General features: G+C 47.2%; 1 protein-coding gene across 2 annotated transcripts in view; it reads left to right on the top strand.

The window, feature by feature from the left end:
* The first annotated feature begins 8,146 nt into the window (after window positions 1–8,146).
* EFNA5 (ephrin A5) overlaps window positions 8,147–15,208 on the top strand; it is a 287,282-nt gene continuing 280,220 nt past the window's right edge. Inside the window, exon 1 of one of the 2 annotated variants that reach the window (XM_070465877.1) lies at window positions 8,147–10,008. In XM_070465877.1, coding sequence (XP_070321978.1) covers window positions 9,884–10,008 — 125 coding nt within the window. In that variant the 5' untranslated portion in view covers window positions 8,147–9,883. The remainder of the gene's footprint in view (window positions 10,009–15,208) is intronic. The other variant, XM_070465876.1, reaches the window with a different exon arrangement.

Genomic DNA, 15,208 nt, shown 5'->3' with positions numbered 1-15,208 from the left:
ACCGCAGCTGCTCTCTTGAGCCAGCCCCTCCTGCTGGAAGATGGAGGTGCCGTGATATTAAATCAATGCGGTGAGTGATGCGGAGGTTTGAGACGAAGCTAAACATAGCTTCCTTTGATTTTTCACCTTTTTCATTTCTTTTTTTTTTCCGGGTTGGACGCCACTTTAGAAGAAGAATCAGCTTTGGATACAGCACCTCTTCAGGTTTGCCAGTCTAACCAAATGACATTATCCTAGGAGGATCAGAAGGGCCTGGAAGTTGACCGTGTTCACTGAGGCTTCCACGTAAAGTTTTTACTGAAGGAGAAAAAGACTCCCTCTGAAAGCTGTAAAGGAGCAAAAACAAACACTCGGGGCAGAGAAATTCAGAAAACCGTGGCGCCAGGTACAGCCTCAGCAGCAAGTCACTCAGTAAGGGGAGTCAAAGTTGTGAAAGAGTAACATTTATTTGAGCTGAGTGATAGCCACAGTTTTATTTCTGATAATTTAATAAGTGGACGTATCTGTTGTCTACTGCTGTCTAACAAACCACCCCAAAATTTAGCAACTCAGAACGAGGACCATTTGTAGAGGACAGGATTTTGAGGGGTGGGCAGTTTAGGCTGGGCTCAGCTGTGAAGCTCTTCTAGTCTCCGCTGAAAATGTTTAATACCTCTAGGCCACTGCCAGTCAGCTGGTTAGCATCGCACCTGGGGATTGCCAGGGCCAATGGGGTGAATGAGCGACACATCTCCCATCAACCAGAAGGCTTGCTTCAGCTGGTCCAGGTGGCCGCTGGGCAGGGTTCCTAGAGGGGAAGCTTAAGCACCTCTCGCGATGTGTCTCAGAATTGCAGGTCAGCTCAGATTCAAGGGGTGAAAAAGAGTCTTTATTGACGCTAGGAGCTAACTGCAAAGTTAGACTGTGAGGGAGGCAGAACTGGGGCCATTTTGCTATCCATCACAGATTCTGCATCATCTTTATCCTATTTGAGTCACATCAGTTCAGCTCATATTGGTAGATAAAATGTGTAATATTTGGACAATACTTTTGGAAAAGGAAATGTCTTTATTTTTAGCTTTGATGGCAGTTTCCAACTAGGAGCTCCCTCACAGCAACCAGTTAGGATGAGACTGTATTGACAGGATATTTTTAGCTTCTTTCTTGTTTCTGTAAGCATAAACAAAATCCCCGTGTTTTCCGCAGTTGTTGGTCAAGGTGTGTGTGACGTAACTGGTCACAGACAAAGCAGGATTTCTTAATGGCAAGGGACACTGCCTAGCCGCTGGCCTGGAAATCCTTTATAAAGACTTCAGAATTGCCATTGGGAAAAGGGCATTTACTTGACAAATGGTGCTATTTCCATTTTTGTCTGCCCAATTTTAAATTTCCTCTTACTAAAATGGCAAATTCAGGCCCCAGAATGAATTGAACAAATGAAATACATAACTGGGAGACATACACTTCACCACTTCACTCTGTAATATGTAGACATCTTATGGATGCAAGGACATTTCATGGAAAGGAAGTTTTTAAATTACTTTGTATGCATATAGAGAAAATAAAACTTTTTGATGTCTTGACTCAAACTGAATAGGATCTCACTTAATAGCCCATGTAGTACTTTAAGATGATTTATTATTATGCTAATATTGTAATGTAATATTTATTAAGCATTAGAACTGTGCAGAATACTAGCTAGTCCACATAAAAGATCCTGATGGATTTCAAGGAAAAGGGTTAAGAAAGGCACTCTCCTAATCCATAAGGAAGGAGAATAATTCAGAATCTAGCTGAACCAATAAATCCTATTTAATTAGTATACATCATATGCACCCCCCCCCCAAAGGTAGACTAATGGAAATGGAGAGTGATAATCTCTGGTTAAAAGGCAGTCATTTTAACAGCACATTTTCCTCCCAGACTTGAGTTTAGAAAGAGTCAGTTCAGTAAAATATTCCTCATTTTAAAAGTTTTGGCCAATATTCTTCTGCATTATTATTTGATGTTCTAAAATCACAAGTTACAGTGGTTTCTATAGAGACCAGTTTTATAACTATTACTCCAAACTACAGAATGAAATGCCTTTAAAAAATTATACCCTAACTGTAACTTTACGATATCACAGTAAAATTTACAATGTTGGCATAAGATTTTTGGAAGTCTCAACTAGAGTTATAAATCTGTAGTAAGAGGACAATTTTCCTAAAAAAAAAAAATAATATACTTTAAAAGACCATCTCTACCATGGCCAAGAAAAATGAAAAAAAAAATTGAGACAATTATTTAAATGACTACCAAAAAAAAAAAAAAAAAATCCACACTCCAAAATATCCCCTAACTGAGCCTTTTATATTAAAAAAAAAAAAGGCACATAGTTGAGGAAAGAGTTTCTTACTTTGCCATAATTCTATTTTGCTTAGCCAGTTTAGATCTGGGGAGAAAGAGTAAAGCCAATGCTAAAAAGGGGCTTAGAAATAGCATTTCCTCTTCCATGAAATCACGCCCAGTGACTAAGGGTGATACCCTCTGCTCGCCTTTAAATGGAATTCTCACAGAAGCTGATGAAATCTCGGGGGAAAATTGATTGAAAAATAAGTTCTGTCTCTTCCTATCCATATATATGCTCATAAACATGCTACATGTGTATAAATGTATATGTACATAATGGCATCAATTAAATTTTTAAAAAAAGATATTCTTGCCTTTGGGGAGTCTCTAAACAAGTAAAAAAAAATACAAAAGCACACAACTTACATGCTTTTTGGGTGACGTTAGATGTGGCTTGTGGAGAAAAGTATCCTAATTATTAGTTTGCATCTATTTGCGAAAAAAGCACAGGTTAACTTTATTTCTGAAAAGGCTCCATATGTTCTTTTTACTTAAATAAGGGTATGCTGTCGGTATCTATGTTGCCATTGTAATAGAACAGATATACATTTATTTACTTATTTAGTAAGTAATATGCATCCATGGTAATCTGAATTCTTTTAAGCAAGGAGTGTAATGCTATTTAATCACTCACAAAGACCATTTTAGGACAGTTCACTTATGTCAGTTGATTAGAGGTTTAGAATGCAGATAGATTTTATTTGGTGATTTTTATTTAAACATTTGAAGAGGGCAACTACAGAGCAGTGAAAGTACATACATGTTCAAATAGTAAAGGACAACACAAACATTTCCTATGGGAATAATATCACCTACCAATTTCAGCTTGATAGTTGAATATTGGCCACATAGTTCTATGGTATGTATACTGAAGTCTAGGTAATGAAAAATGATGTGGAAATTGGTTGAATCAACCAGTTCTTGTTTGCTTCTTTCAAAATTATATGTAAGCACATACACATTTGTAATACACAGAGATGTAATGCATATTTACATATGTGCCTAACCACCTGGTTTGGCTTTTTATCACAATGACTGCTCAAAACTCTACATGTTTAAAAAGTTTGCTATGTAGGTCTTAAACTAAGTTTCAAAATGAGCAAAGCAACACATAGTCAATAGATAAGAAATTCTACAAATGTCTACTTAAGAATATTTCAGTAACTTGTAAAATTGCTTCTACTTATCCACAGGCTTCAAGAGAAGGGATCCCAGGAAATTCCAGATGGAAGTTGAAGGTCACAAGTTGAAGGTAGAGAGTTGGTACTTTATTTAGTAGAGGCTGTTTCTCCTTCCTCTTTGAGACTACACCCAGGAAAGGCAACTGCATCATAAACATTATGCTTAGGAGCATTTCCTAAGGTCTGAAAGGAAAGCAAAGCTAGTGAAGAGTTCTTTCTAAAGATTCTGAGGAAGCTGTTATAAAAGGGGGTAAAGAAGGGAGAAGGCTTCATGAAATAACTTGAAACAGTCTGGGCGCAGGATAGCAGGGTGGCAGTCTGGTGGTGGAACCTGTGTGTCTCTGGAATGAGTTCTGAAGCTCTAGGAGGACGGCAGGCTTAGCATAAATCACATTATGTGACTCACCTGCTCGAAAGTTTTTTGTTTAGTTACTACTTTCTTAATCTTTGCTCTTGAGTTTATTTCCCTTATTATTTCTTCAGGGGTATTAGTTCTAATTTAACAGCTATCTTCAACAAGAGTTGCTTCGTCTGTGAACTGTGAGGCTTGATTCACCAGCTTGTTTCATTTATTTGTCCGGACATTTGACTCAGTAGATTTCCACTTCTATCTGGCAGCAGCTAACACAGAAAGGAAATCCAAACTAGTCTAAAAATGAAGACTAGTTCATATTTCAAAATAAGCTTCGCTCTGCAGTCACATCTAGGATTGGTGTTCTGTTTTATGCCATGTGAAAATTATTTTTAAAGTATCACTTCATTTTGATAGGGTCATGAAATTCAGTTCTTGGAAGTATCAATGTTCTTGCCTTGATGGTTAGTTGGGACATTTCTTCTAAGTACAGAGCTTGTTTGTTTTTTTTCCCCCTGAAATACTGAAAGAGTTAAGGTAAAAATAAATTACCTAGATCAGTGATTCTCAATTTTCTATGCTGATTAGAATTCCCTGGGGAGCTTTTAAAAATTATAGAAACCAAATCCCCACCCCCAACTAAAACCGGAGAAGGCAATGGCAGCCCACTCCAGTCCTCTTGCCTGGAGAATCCCATGGACGGAGGAGCCTGGTGGGCTGCAGTCCATGGGGCCGCTAGGAGTAGGACATGACTGAGCGACTTCACTTTCACTTTTCACTCTCATGCACTGGAGAAGGAAATGGCAACCCACTCCAGTGTTCTTGCCTGGAGAAACCGAGGGACGGGAGGCCTGGTGGGCTGCCGTCTACAGGGTCGCACAGAGTCGGACACGACTGAAGCGGCTTAGCAGCAGCAACCAACTAAAAACAGGGAGTTGGGTCTTGACACGGTTCTTTAAAAACAAAAAACAAAAACTCCCAAGGTAATTCTAATTTGTAGCCAAGGTTAGAACACCCATCTAGATACTTCTGGGCCAAAAAGTAATAAATGAACAGATAGCTTAATCCCTATTTGTACTTTAATTTGAGGAACTGCTTCAGTGCCATTTGTTTTAAAAACACCAGTGCGCTTGTTTACCTGTAGCTTTAAATCCAAATATATTTAGAATATAGCTAAACTTCTACAGTCCATTCTGAGCCAACTTTTCAGGACTCAGCTCCCTACAGCCCTGTTTCAGTCTTGCAGAACGCAAAGCATTCAAACACTCTTTGCACTTTTATTCCGTAGGTTCTTGCTGTTGTCGCTGACATGCTAGCACCTTCTTCTATACGTGGCAAACGTGACTTATGTTGTAAAGGCCAACTTTTGGAGCCATTGCCTCTGGGACACTGAGCTAATCATAATTATTTTATGTAATGATGATTTGTATAAATTCAAATCACTTGAATATTTCCTTGAGGAGACAAAGCCACATTATCCAATGATAAGTATACTTCACAATACCTCTCTTCAAACTTCATCTACATATGTATCCATCATATTACTACTTACTTAGTTCAATATCAGTAATTACTTAGGTATATAATCCCAGAAGGAGGCATTTAAGTCTATGAATTATTTCTCATATACTTTTAAATTGTGTTCTGGACAGTTGCAAATTCTGATGGCTTTTGTTCCTACTCCTTGAATCATTTTAAGGAAAACCATAATGTAGGATTTCTTTTTCTGCATAATTTCTTTTTCTGACTATACAGACTTAAACAAATTGGAAATATTTAAAATATCAGGACATCCATATTCGTTTGATATGTTGATTTTTCACATTTGCTTACAATGTGTGTTTCAAATAGGAAATAAGTGGAGAGAATTCCCTTTTCTTTTCTCCTTTTGGTTTTGCTGCCGCAGGAAGCCAGCTTGCTAACTCCTGATACCTGATATTTCCCTGACTAAAAAGTCTCTCTGATGAGATTCAGCATCTTCCCCAAGATAGGAGTCGTGAATTCTCATCTTCCTAAAGATACACACGTCCCTTAAAAGGATCCGGAATATTTCCTGCCAGACTGCCTCAGTCATAGGAACACCTATTAGAGCTCTTATCTGAAAGACAGGGTAAAATGCATCCTTCTTACAACAGGAAAAAAAAAGAAACAAGCTCATGGTAAAATAGGCCAAGAACTTGAACATCAGCAGAACTGGGGGGGGGGGGGGGGGTAGTGGGGGGGCGGAGAAAACGTTTTAAATGAAAATTTGATTAAAAAAAATTAAAGCTTAGCCTTCTGTTCCCTAGCTTAAGTTTTCTAACTTCTCACTGCTGGAAATCTGTGAAACATACAGATGGTCGACAAGAATTTCTGTTGATGGTTTTGAATACACATTTCTTAATGTGGGAAGGCGCTTGGTTTGTTAGGGTGGTCTGCAGCGCAATCTACAATTACAGGTTGCATTTCGTGTCTAGTCACAAGGGGATGAGTTACTTTTCCAGGACAATTTCAGGGTATCTCCAGACAGGAAAAAATTCTGTAACTGAGAAACGACTCAGCTTTTTGTTAAGAGCCGGGGACATCCAGGTAACCCCATGTCGAGGGGAGCTGTCCCTTTCCTCTCCAGCCTGTATGCTTGGTAGCCCCGGAGCATCGGCGTCCCCCTCAACCCGGCCGGGCCGCGGGCAGTAGCCCCACTGGGTGCAGACCGCAGGCCCGCCACTGGAGGGCGCGTGGACGCTTCAAAAGAGCTCGGAAGCGCCTGCAAATCCAGGGCGCGGGGACAGGAGCGCGCCGGAGGAAAGATGCGATCTTTCCTTGCCTTGGGCTCTTAAGTACCGGGGAGAGCCGGCAGGTTCGGGAGCCGAACCTGGCTGCTTTCCTGGGATCAGCCCTTCCCACTAAGGCAGCGAATCCCCTGGAGCGTCAGGGAGACCGGACTCCAGCGGCCCTCCGGCCCCGCGAGGCCGAGTCTCCAGGCGCCGCAGCGCCGCGCGCCTCCCCGGCGCTGCCCGAGTCCCGGGGCGCTAGGCCCGCGCCGCTCTAGGGCGGCCGCGCATCCCTGGCGGTCGGGGTAGGGGGCGGTGGGGTGGGGGGGCGGCGAGGTGCTGCAGCCTTACTCTGGGAGCCCGGGGACACAAGCCGTGTTCCGGTAATAAGAGAACTCCTTCCCTGCCCTCTATTTCTTTTCCTGCACCGGGCTCGTGCAGACCCTTTCTCCTCTGGGCAGTGCGCACTGAACCGACCTCGGAGCTGAACTAGAAAAGGTGTTGCGGGTGGGGGGCTCCCCTGCCGCATTCAATGTCCTCCCCGCCAAGGGTTCGCACTGAATTGTAATCACTGTACACTGATTTTTCTCGACTTAACACACTGACTTCCTCGACTTAACACACTGATATTCTCGACTTAAAAAAAAAAGTGTTTTCAAAGCATCACTTTAAAGAAAAGTCGCCCTTGCTGCCCACGAACCTTGAAATCCCTGATAGGAAGAGGGGAATTCAAAGGCACCTGAGAGATGCTCGGGTCGCCAGATAACCGCGCAGCGCGCGTCGTTAAGACCCGGGCGGAGATTTACGAGAACACGTGGTCACTGTGGTCCCCCTGCCCGCCGGCTGCCGGGACTTTGTTATTATCACTCGAGGGGCCCCGGAGACGGATTTCGGCTTTCCGGCTGCAGGGTGGGATAACCCGTTCCTTTGTCATTGAAGAACCCCCTCGTCTCAGGTAAAGAGACGTCAGGACCATTCCGCAGCCCAGACCAGGGGGGAAAAAATGTCAGCATCCAAAGGGTTACGCGCGGCACAGCTGGGTTCGCGCGGAGGAGAGGGCGCCCGAGCACTCCCAGTAATTCAATTAGTCAGGTTTCTAGAAGGTGGGGCCCGGGATGGGGAGGGAGGGGGGGTTAGGAGGCGTGGGGAAGGGAGGAGATTAGGAAAACGCCTCTGTTCTCGTGGAGCAGACCAATCGGGTTGGATAGAGGGAAAAAAAAAAAAAAATACCCGATCGGTAAGCAAACAGCAGGCCGGGGCCAGACTGGCTGCTCCAGCCACTCCCCACCCCTTCCCAAGTAAACTGCGAGGGGTGGGGGTGGGGGGGTGGAGGGGGCGAAGAAAAAAAAAAAAAAAAACCAGCCCACATGACCCGGGCGGCGGCGGCGCAGGCTGCAGGCACCTCCCCCTGTCGGGCCGGGCTCCGCGCCGCACGCCCACCCCGCTCCCCGGCCCCCGCGCCCCCGTCCACGTCCACGCGCGCGGCCCCGAGCTCCCGCGCGGCGGCGGCGGCGGCGGCTGTCGGCTTTACACGCAGGTCATTAACGAGGGGGCGTGCCCGAGGAGATTTTTTTTTTCCCATAAAGCATTCTCTCTCTTTTTTTTCCTCCCCTCTCTCTTTCGCAAAACTGACTTTTACCCCTTCCCACTCTTCGCCAGTCGTCGCAATCCCTCCCCGGCTGCTTGTGCCGCCGCCGCTGCACTGAAGTTTATTTTCCCGCCTGGCGAAGGTCTGGGGATTCTCTCGGTGGTTTTCACACCCTCGCTGCCGCTGCGCCCGAGGAGGGAAAGAAGAACCGCTGCTGGAGGAACTGGAAGGTTTTTCTGATGTAGTCATCGGGGAGGTGCCACGCGCTTGTGCGCTCTCTCTCTTTTCTTTTTTTTTTTTTTTCCCCTCCTCCTCTGGCGTTTCCAACTGATTGATGCATCTCTACAAGTTGCCGGGCTTGGGGTGGAATCAGTCGGAGTCGCAGGGACACTTCTGAGAGCTCCTCCCAGTGCTCTCGGCCCCGCAGCTGGGGGGCTCGGTCTGGCTCCCGGAAGGCGATCGGAGACTTGACATCGGCCCGTTCGGGAGTTGGAGGGGTTCATCCGCGAGGGGTCGTTTGCCCTTCGGCCCCCGAGCCTCACAGCTGGGTTGGCATCGCCTCGCGGGTCTCGGCATCCCAGCTCCGCCCGGCTGGCTGGTGCGTAACCTCCGCTCTCCGCGCGCCTTGGTGCACCCGCTCCCGGCCGAGGAAGGCACGCGCGAGGGGTCCCCGAGACTCAGCCCGCGGCCGGGTGTCGCCTCCCGCCGCCGTCGCAGACGGACTCCGCCGGAGGGGGGTTGGGGGACCCGCCCGAAGACGCGGGGAGCCAAACTTTTCTTGGAGGTTTGCGAGGCAAGACGGCTCCTCCAGAGCTCCGCGGCCGCTCCCCCAGCTCCAGGACGCCGGCGGGGCTGGCTGCTCCGTGACTCCAGATCCCCGCCCTTCTCGCCTGGGACTCCTCCGAGATCTCCAGGGCTCACCCGGCTCGAAAGCACCGAGGAGGCGGGAGAAACGGGGGGTCCTTCGACTCCCCGGGACCGCAGGCGCGAAGCCCCCCCCTCCGCCCCCGCGCCATCCGCACGGAGCTCCCCTCCAGCAGTTGCCGCCCTCCGCCCCCCCAGAGACCGCCAAAGTAACTTGGAGCGAAGCGGGGCGCGGTGCCCAGGGCCCCCGGCAGCGGCGGAGCCGTGCGCAGCCCGCGCCGCCGCCGCTGAGCCGGGCCCGGCGGGCCGGTGTATGTCTCCCCGCGGCCGCGGCGCGCCCCTCGCGGTGACTGCGCAGTGTGCCGCCGCCCGGCCGGGCGCGCACCGCCCTCTGCCCGGGTGACCGGCCCGCCGCCGCCGCCGCCCGAGACCCAGCTTGGCACCCATTCCCCCGCCCCCGCCGCCGCCGCCACCGCACACACACACGCACGCTTCTCTCCATCTTGCGATTCCCTTTTTTCCTCCTGATCCCTCCAGCGGGGCTGCGAGTTTGCCTTGATCACCTCCCCCCTACTCCGCCGCCTTCTTTTCTTCTCGCTCGCCTCCCCCCCGCTCTCAGCTCGGTGCGCGCCTCTCTCCTCTCTCCCCTCTGCATTTCTATTTATTCATATTTATTTGGCCCCCGCTCGCTTGCTCTCTCCCCTCCCCTCCCCTGCGTCCGGATCCCTGCTCTCTCCCCGGAGTGGCGCGTCGGGGGCTCCGCCGCTGGCCAGGCGTGATGCTGCACGTGGAGATGTTGACGCTGCTGTTTCTCGTGCTGTGGATGTGTGTGTTCAGCCAGGACCCGGGCTCCAAGGCCGTCGCCGACCGCTACGCCGTCTACTGGAACAGCAGCAACCCCAGGTAGGGTGGCGGGGGGTGGGGGGTGTGGATCGGAGAACCCGGGCTCCCCGGGCCTCGGGGCCCTGCGGACGGAGCGGCGGCGCCCGCCGGGGACCCGCGCGCCCCGGCCGCCCGCGGCGCGCGCGCTGAGTCTGCGTGGGCTCGGGCGCTGATCGCCTGGCAGGCGCTCGCGGGAAAAGCGCCTCTCGTGGGCCCCCTTTTGTTGGGGTGCGGCGGGGGAGCCTGCGTGCCCCCTGGGCGTCCCCGGGGCTGCCCGGACCCGCGGCTTCTGCGCAGCGCCGGGGAAACGCTCGGAGAAAGCTGGAGCCCGGGAGTCGAGACTTCGCTCTGGCACCCGGGCCGACTGGCCGGCATCCCGATACAGGCGCGGGCTTGGGCGCGGAGAGCCTCGGGCGCAGCGCCGCCAGGAGCTCCCTCCTGGAGCCTGGCTGCGCAAGGATTGCGGGGGAGAACCCGCCAAAGATCCCCAAAGTGTGTGTGTGTGTGTATGTGTGTGTGTGAATTTTTGCTTCCCTTTTCCCCCGATGCGCTCGGAAGGCGCACTGGCTGGGGGCAGGGAGGGGGCCTGGGAGGGGGAAGCTGGAGGTTTTTATTTTCCTCTTTTAACCGCAAGGAGAGCAGGCGGCCCCCCAGTCCGTCTGGTCCCGGCGCTCTTGGCGGTAGGGAGGACGCTCCCCCCTCCTCCGCCTCCCGTTGGGCGCAGGGGGCCAGAAAGTTTGATGGAAGGCCGGGTCACGGCAGGCTTGCCGAGCTAGCTGCCCGAGTAACCCGCCCCCGGAGGTGGGAGCCTTGGGTCTGGAGGCCGGCGGCGCCGCCGCAGGCACGCGCGCGGTCACCTGGAGCCGGTTCTCGGGCGCTGCCCGAGCCCGCCGGGGACGCGGGGAAGCCGGAGACGCGCGCCCCGGGCCGCCCGAGCGCTCGCGCCGGCCCCCGGCCGCCCGCGGACGGTCCTGGCTCACAGCCCCGGGACGCGGGGCGCGGGGGGGCCTTGTCCGCAGGGCCGGGAAGCCCCCTCCGGGTCCAGGGCAGGTCGCAGCTCTCCCTTCGCCCGGGCAGCGGTCGGCCCCACGGGGCCCACTTTGCTCTGCGTCTCTGGGACCGAGGCCAGCTTCCAGCGCTGGGCTGTTCTCCGCGCCCTCCTTGGAGGAGGGAAACAGCCTCGATTATACCGAAAATCCCGGCTTTGTTGTTTTTTTCCCCCCTCCCCTGGGCTGGAGTGGAAGTTGGGAGGCCAAGGAAAGAGTTGGCGGTCGCCGCGCGCGTGGGGAGAGGCGCTGGCCGGCGCCTTAGTTTTTCCTCGCTCCCCTTGGCCCTCTCCGCCGGCCTTTGTTACTTTGGCACCGGAGGGCTTCCCCCGCCTGGAGGAAGGTCCTCTCCGCTGCAGACAGGGAGATCTCCCTACTAACGGCCCACCGGCTGCCGACCAGGGAGAGAGGCGCCCCCCTCCCACCCTGCTGTCCCAGGAAAGACAGTCACACCCAGGTAGCTCCAGACTTGATTGCAGCGCCTGGCCCAAGTGGAGACATCCCTCAAAGTTTGGCTTTAAAAAAACCATCTCCTGGAGGTGGGTGATGGGATGGGAAACTCATTTCTTCTCTGACATGCCACTTACCACTATTAGGAAAAAAGACAAGAGAACCATCCTGCCAGAGGAGATGCCTTTTATTAAAGCTGACAAGACAAATAGGGCGAGCTTTCCAGTTGTGATGGTGTTAAAAGCGAGTCTCATTATGTTGGTTGGTTTTATTCCCCTTTGGGCTTTATTAGACAGCATATTCGAAAGAGAGGAATTTATATTTTAAACTTCAGTGCCTTATTAAATAAAACAGCAGTGAAATTGGTTCGTTGAATTTGGGACATTTTGCTCTTGGTTGTCTTCTCTTTCCCCCACCCCAGACTTCACAGGGTAATCTTTTTTTCTCATGGTATTCATTTATTTGAATACTTGGGAGTTCCAGTCGTCCTGGAAGCATCAGCAACGTCCCCGGTCTACCCCTCCTTCCTAACCTGTCAAGCTAGTCTGAGTTAGTTTGAGGACATTTTATCTTAGGTTATCTCTGTTTTATGCTTTTGATACTGTTGTTTGGTTTGAGATTAGCACATTGATTTTTGTCACAGGTCATGTTTTTTAATAGATCTGCCCTGCCTGCAGAAAACTCTCCTGTTCAGGAAGCCATGGTGTCTTTGAAGCTGCCCAAAGTTAATCTGTAGAATTTTAAAATACCAAGAGTATTCTCGAGTCAGTGTTCTAATTTGAAGTTTGTGGAAATACTGTTTATTTGATCCTTATCAATTTGATAATGTTTAAAAGGAAGAATGATGTACGCCCGCCCAAGAGATTCAGCTGTAACTTTAGTATTCTTAGGGATTTGTGACTGTTTGTCTTTATGTGTTACCGCAGTAAAACTTTAAAAAGTAATATTTTAGAGCTGGGTACCGGTAGGCAGATTTATCTTAGAAATGTTGGTGCTTTTTTGATGAATGAAGAAAAGTCAGCTTGGATGTAATTTAAAAGGAGTCAAATGCAAAATAAGTAATTTAGAAATAAACAGCTTATCACAAAAGAGTGAAAAAATAGAAAATTTGAAGAGGTCTACTAATTTAAAATTTTTAATGTTTTACATTTTCTTTTTATCTATTGTTTTTATGTAAGGTAAGCTAGCCTTGCCTTTTGATTTTACATAAATCCTGTCTTTTAAGATTTTGCTAAATTAATAATATTATCAGAAGACTTTAGTCTTGTGGAAAAAAGTAGAGAACTTTAATTGCAACTTAAACAGACTTAAGATATTTTTCTCCTGGAAGAAAAGTTCAGTGGGCACATTGAGATGATAACAACTGGATATTATGGCAAAATGAAGTAAATGAAGTATTTTAGCTTATACCTATGTACTTCAGTTTGAAATTAAGTTTAGAATGAAATTAAAGTTAAGTATTATATCTTGGTCACTAGGTTTAAATATCTTATTTGTAACTTGTGCAGTCATAGGAGTTTATGTGCTGTGTTGGGTTTCATTATTGAGAACTTTGGTAACAAGTAGATACATAGATCTAAGTTCACAGAGGGAAAAAAAAAAATGGACAATTTATTTGCTGTCAGATAGTTTTGCTCTTAGGATCTGTCTTCCCAGGTATTCACTTCTGGGAAATAGAGGTTTACTTTTTAAAATGCTGATAACTTTTTAATTTCTAGTGTTTATTGGGTGGTGGGCAATACTCATTTTATGTGTTGACTTGCTACAAATCTCTAAAATAGCAACTGGGACTTATCAATCTGTATAGAAATATATGATAAGATTTTTGTAAGTGCATCTTTTATATTTTAAACATTTGCAAAGTTGTATGAGTTTCACTTAAATAGTGAGAGTGATATTAAGATCCATTTGACATTATGCTCTATTGTGAAATGGCCTGTTACTGAGTTTGAGTAATTAAGAACCAAGTCAAGGAAAATATAGCTATTTGTCCTTAATTTAATCATATAAAACGCTCTTAAGTAACTTTTAAAAAGACTTTCAACAATAGAACTTTCTTTACATTCTCCCTTAGTAGCTGCGCTAGCAGTAGAGATGGCTCAGTGTTAAGAATATGCCTCTTAATCTGAAACATGCTATAAGCAATTTGATGCTTTCAAAGAAAATATTCAAACCGTGTCTACTGAGAAATTCTTGGATTCATTTGACCATTTACCAAAATGATGCTGGGATAATTAAACCTATCTCCTGCTGGCTTGCATTAATGGATGGAATGGTAAAATAATACAATGTGAAAAATAGCCATACTTCAAAAGTACTGATTCTCTTCACTTAGTTCTTTGCTTCTGTTAAGGTTTGAGAATCACCAATTTAACATGTTATTCTCTTATGGGAAAAGATATCTCTGTAGTTCATCTGGGATTTTATAAATTTCAGCCTAATCGCGTGTTTTCTTTGGACTTGCAAATTAAACATTTCATGTTAGAGTAGCAGGTAATTGACACCATTTAGTTTTGCTAACATGTAATCTTGAGCTGTGAAAGTGATAGGTATTCTAGATCAACACTCCAGAATCTTTTAGGCAGTATGTTTGTGACTAAGCTGAGGGATGTAGTAACAATCACAGCCCTTGCATATTATTTTCTCTTTCAGAGTTCACTTGTTTCATTTTAAAAAGTCCGAGCTGTCAGTGTCATATATATATTCCATTATACCAATACTGTGCCTTTTTCACTGACAAACAAATATCAGTATGGTCTAAATCTAAGAATCTGTTTTGAGGAAATATGGAAAGTTGATCTTGGCTTTGAAAGAGCCTGTCACCAACCTCGATAACTTTAGTTTTAGAATTTTAAATCTTTTAACTAGTATTTCATATATTAAAAACAAAAGTTCTTCCAGTAAAAGACATTACTTAAGAGTCTTTTAACTTTATTAACTCTGAACCTCAGTGTAACATTTTATTAGATACCGTGGGGTAACTTTGTTATTTTGGTGTTTATATCAGAGTTTTATAACCATCTGCTTTAAAAATAAAGCCTGTGTGATGGAAATTTATATGCTGTCTTTTCACCCTTATCCGTTTGTAGGAAACGTGAAGTGACTTTTCCCCCTCTTACCCTTTCTTTATCTAGAATTTTGTCGAAGAAAAGCGTGCTGCTTATTTTGGGCCAGTGTTCCAGAGAATTTTGAAAGCAAAATAGGCCTTTGGGATGTTGGGTCCCACTGATTTTATGCATTATGTTCTGTATTCGTAGCAAACCATCAGAAACAGTCAACTGTCCTTTCCTTAAGAGACTGGAACATCAGTGCTGTTTGAGGCACACCTGATGTCTAGCTTGGCGTTTCCAGTGTGAGGCCGAGGTCAATATACTCCATGATGAAGAGAATCAGAGAGAGTCTTCAGTGAGTCATTACTCCCTGTTAGTTGATTTCAGCAGTGTGAGCTAAGCCATTGGCTCACCAAAGCATCTCGTTGCCATGTGTGTTCTGGTTGATAATCAAGAGTTGTAGAGGCCTCCCCATTTGAAGGCTGAGGATCACATTTGGAGGGAACGTTTAGTTATCTGGGGGCAAATGAACCTTGTGAGTTTCTTGCCATTTAATCTTGTGAGATGCCCTCTGTCCACTGGCCTGATTTCCTGTGGGATGGGACAGATAAAGATGAGCATCTCCTTTCTCTCCCCTGTTGCTATGAACCAAGCAAGCTACCAGCTTCATGCTGG

Source organism: Odocoileus virginianus, chromosome 3 (assembly GCF_023699985.2).
Source record: "Odocoileus virginianus isolate 20LAN1187 ecotype Illinois chromosome 3, Ovbor_1.2, whole genome shotgun sequence".
Classification (NCBI taxonomy): Eukaryota; Metazoa; Chordata; class Mammalia; order Artiodactyla; family Cervidae; genus Odocoileus; species Odocoileus virginianus.
The sequence above is the reverse complement of the archived record's forward strand: the minus strand, read 5'-3'. Positions and strand labels throughout refer to the sequence as shown.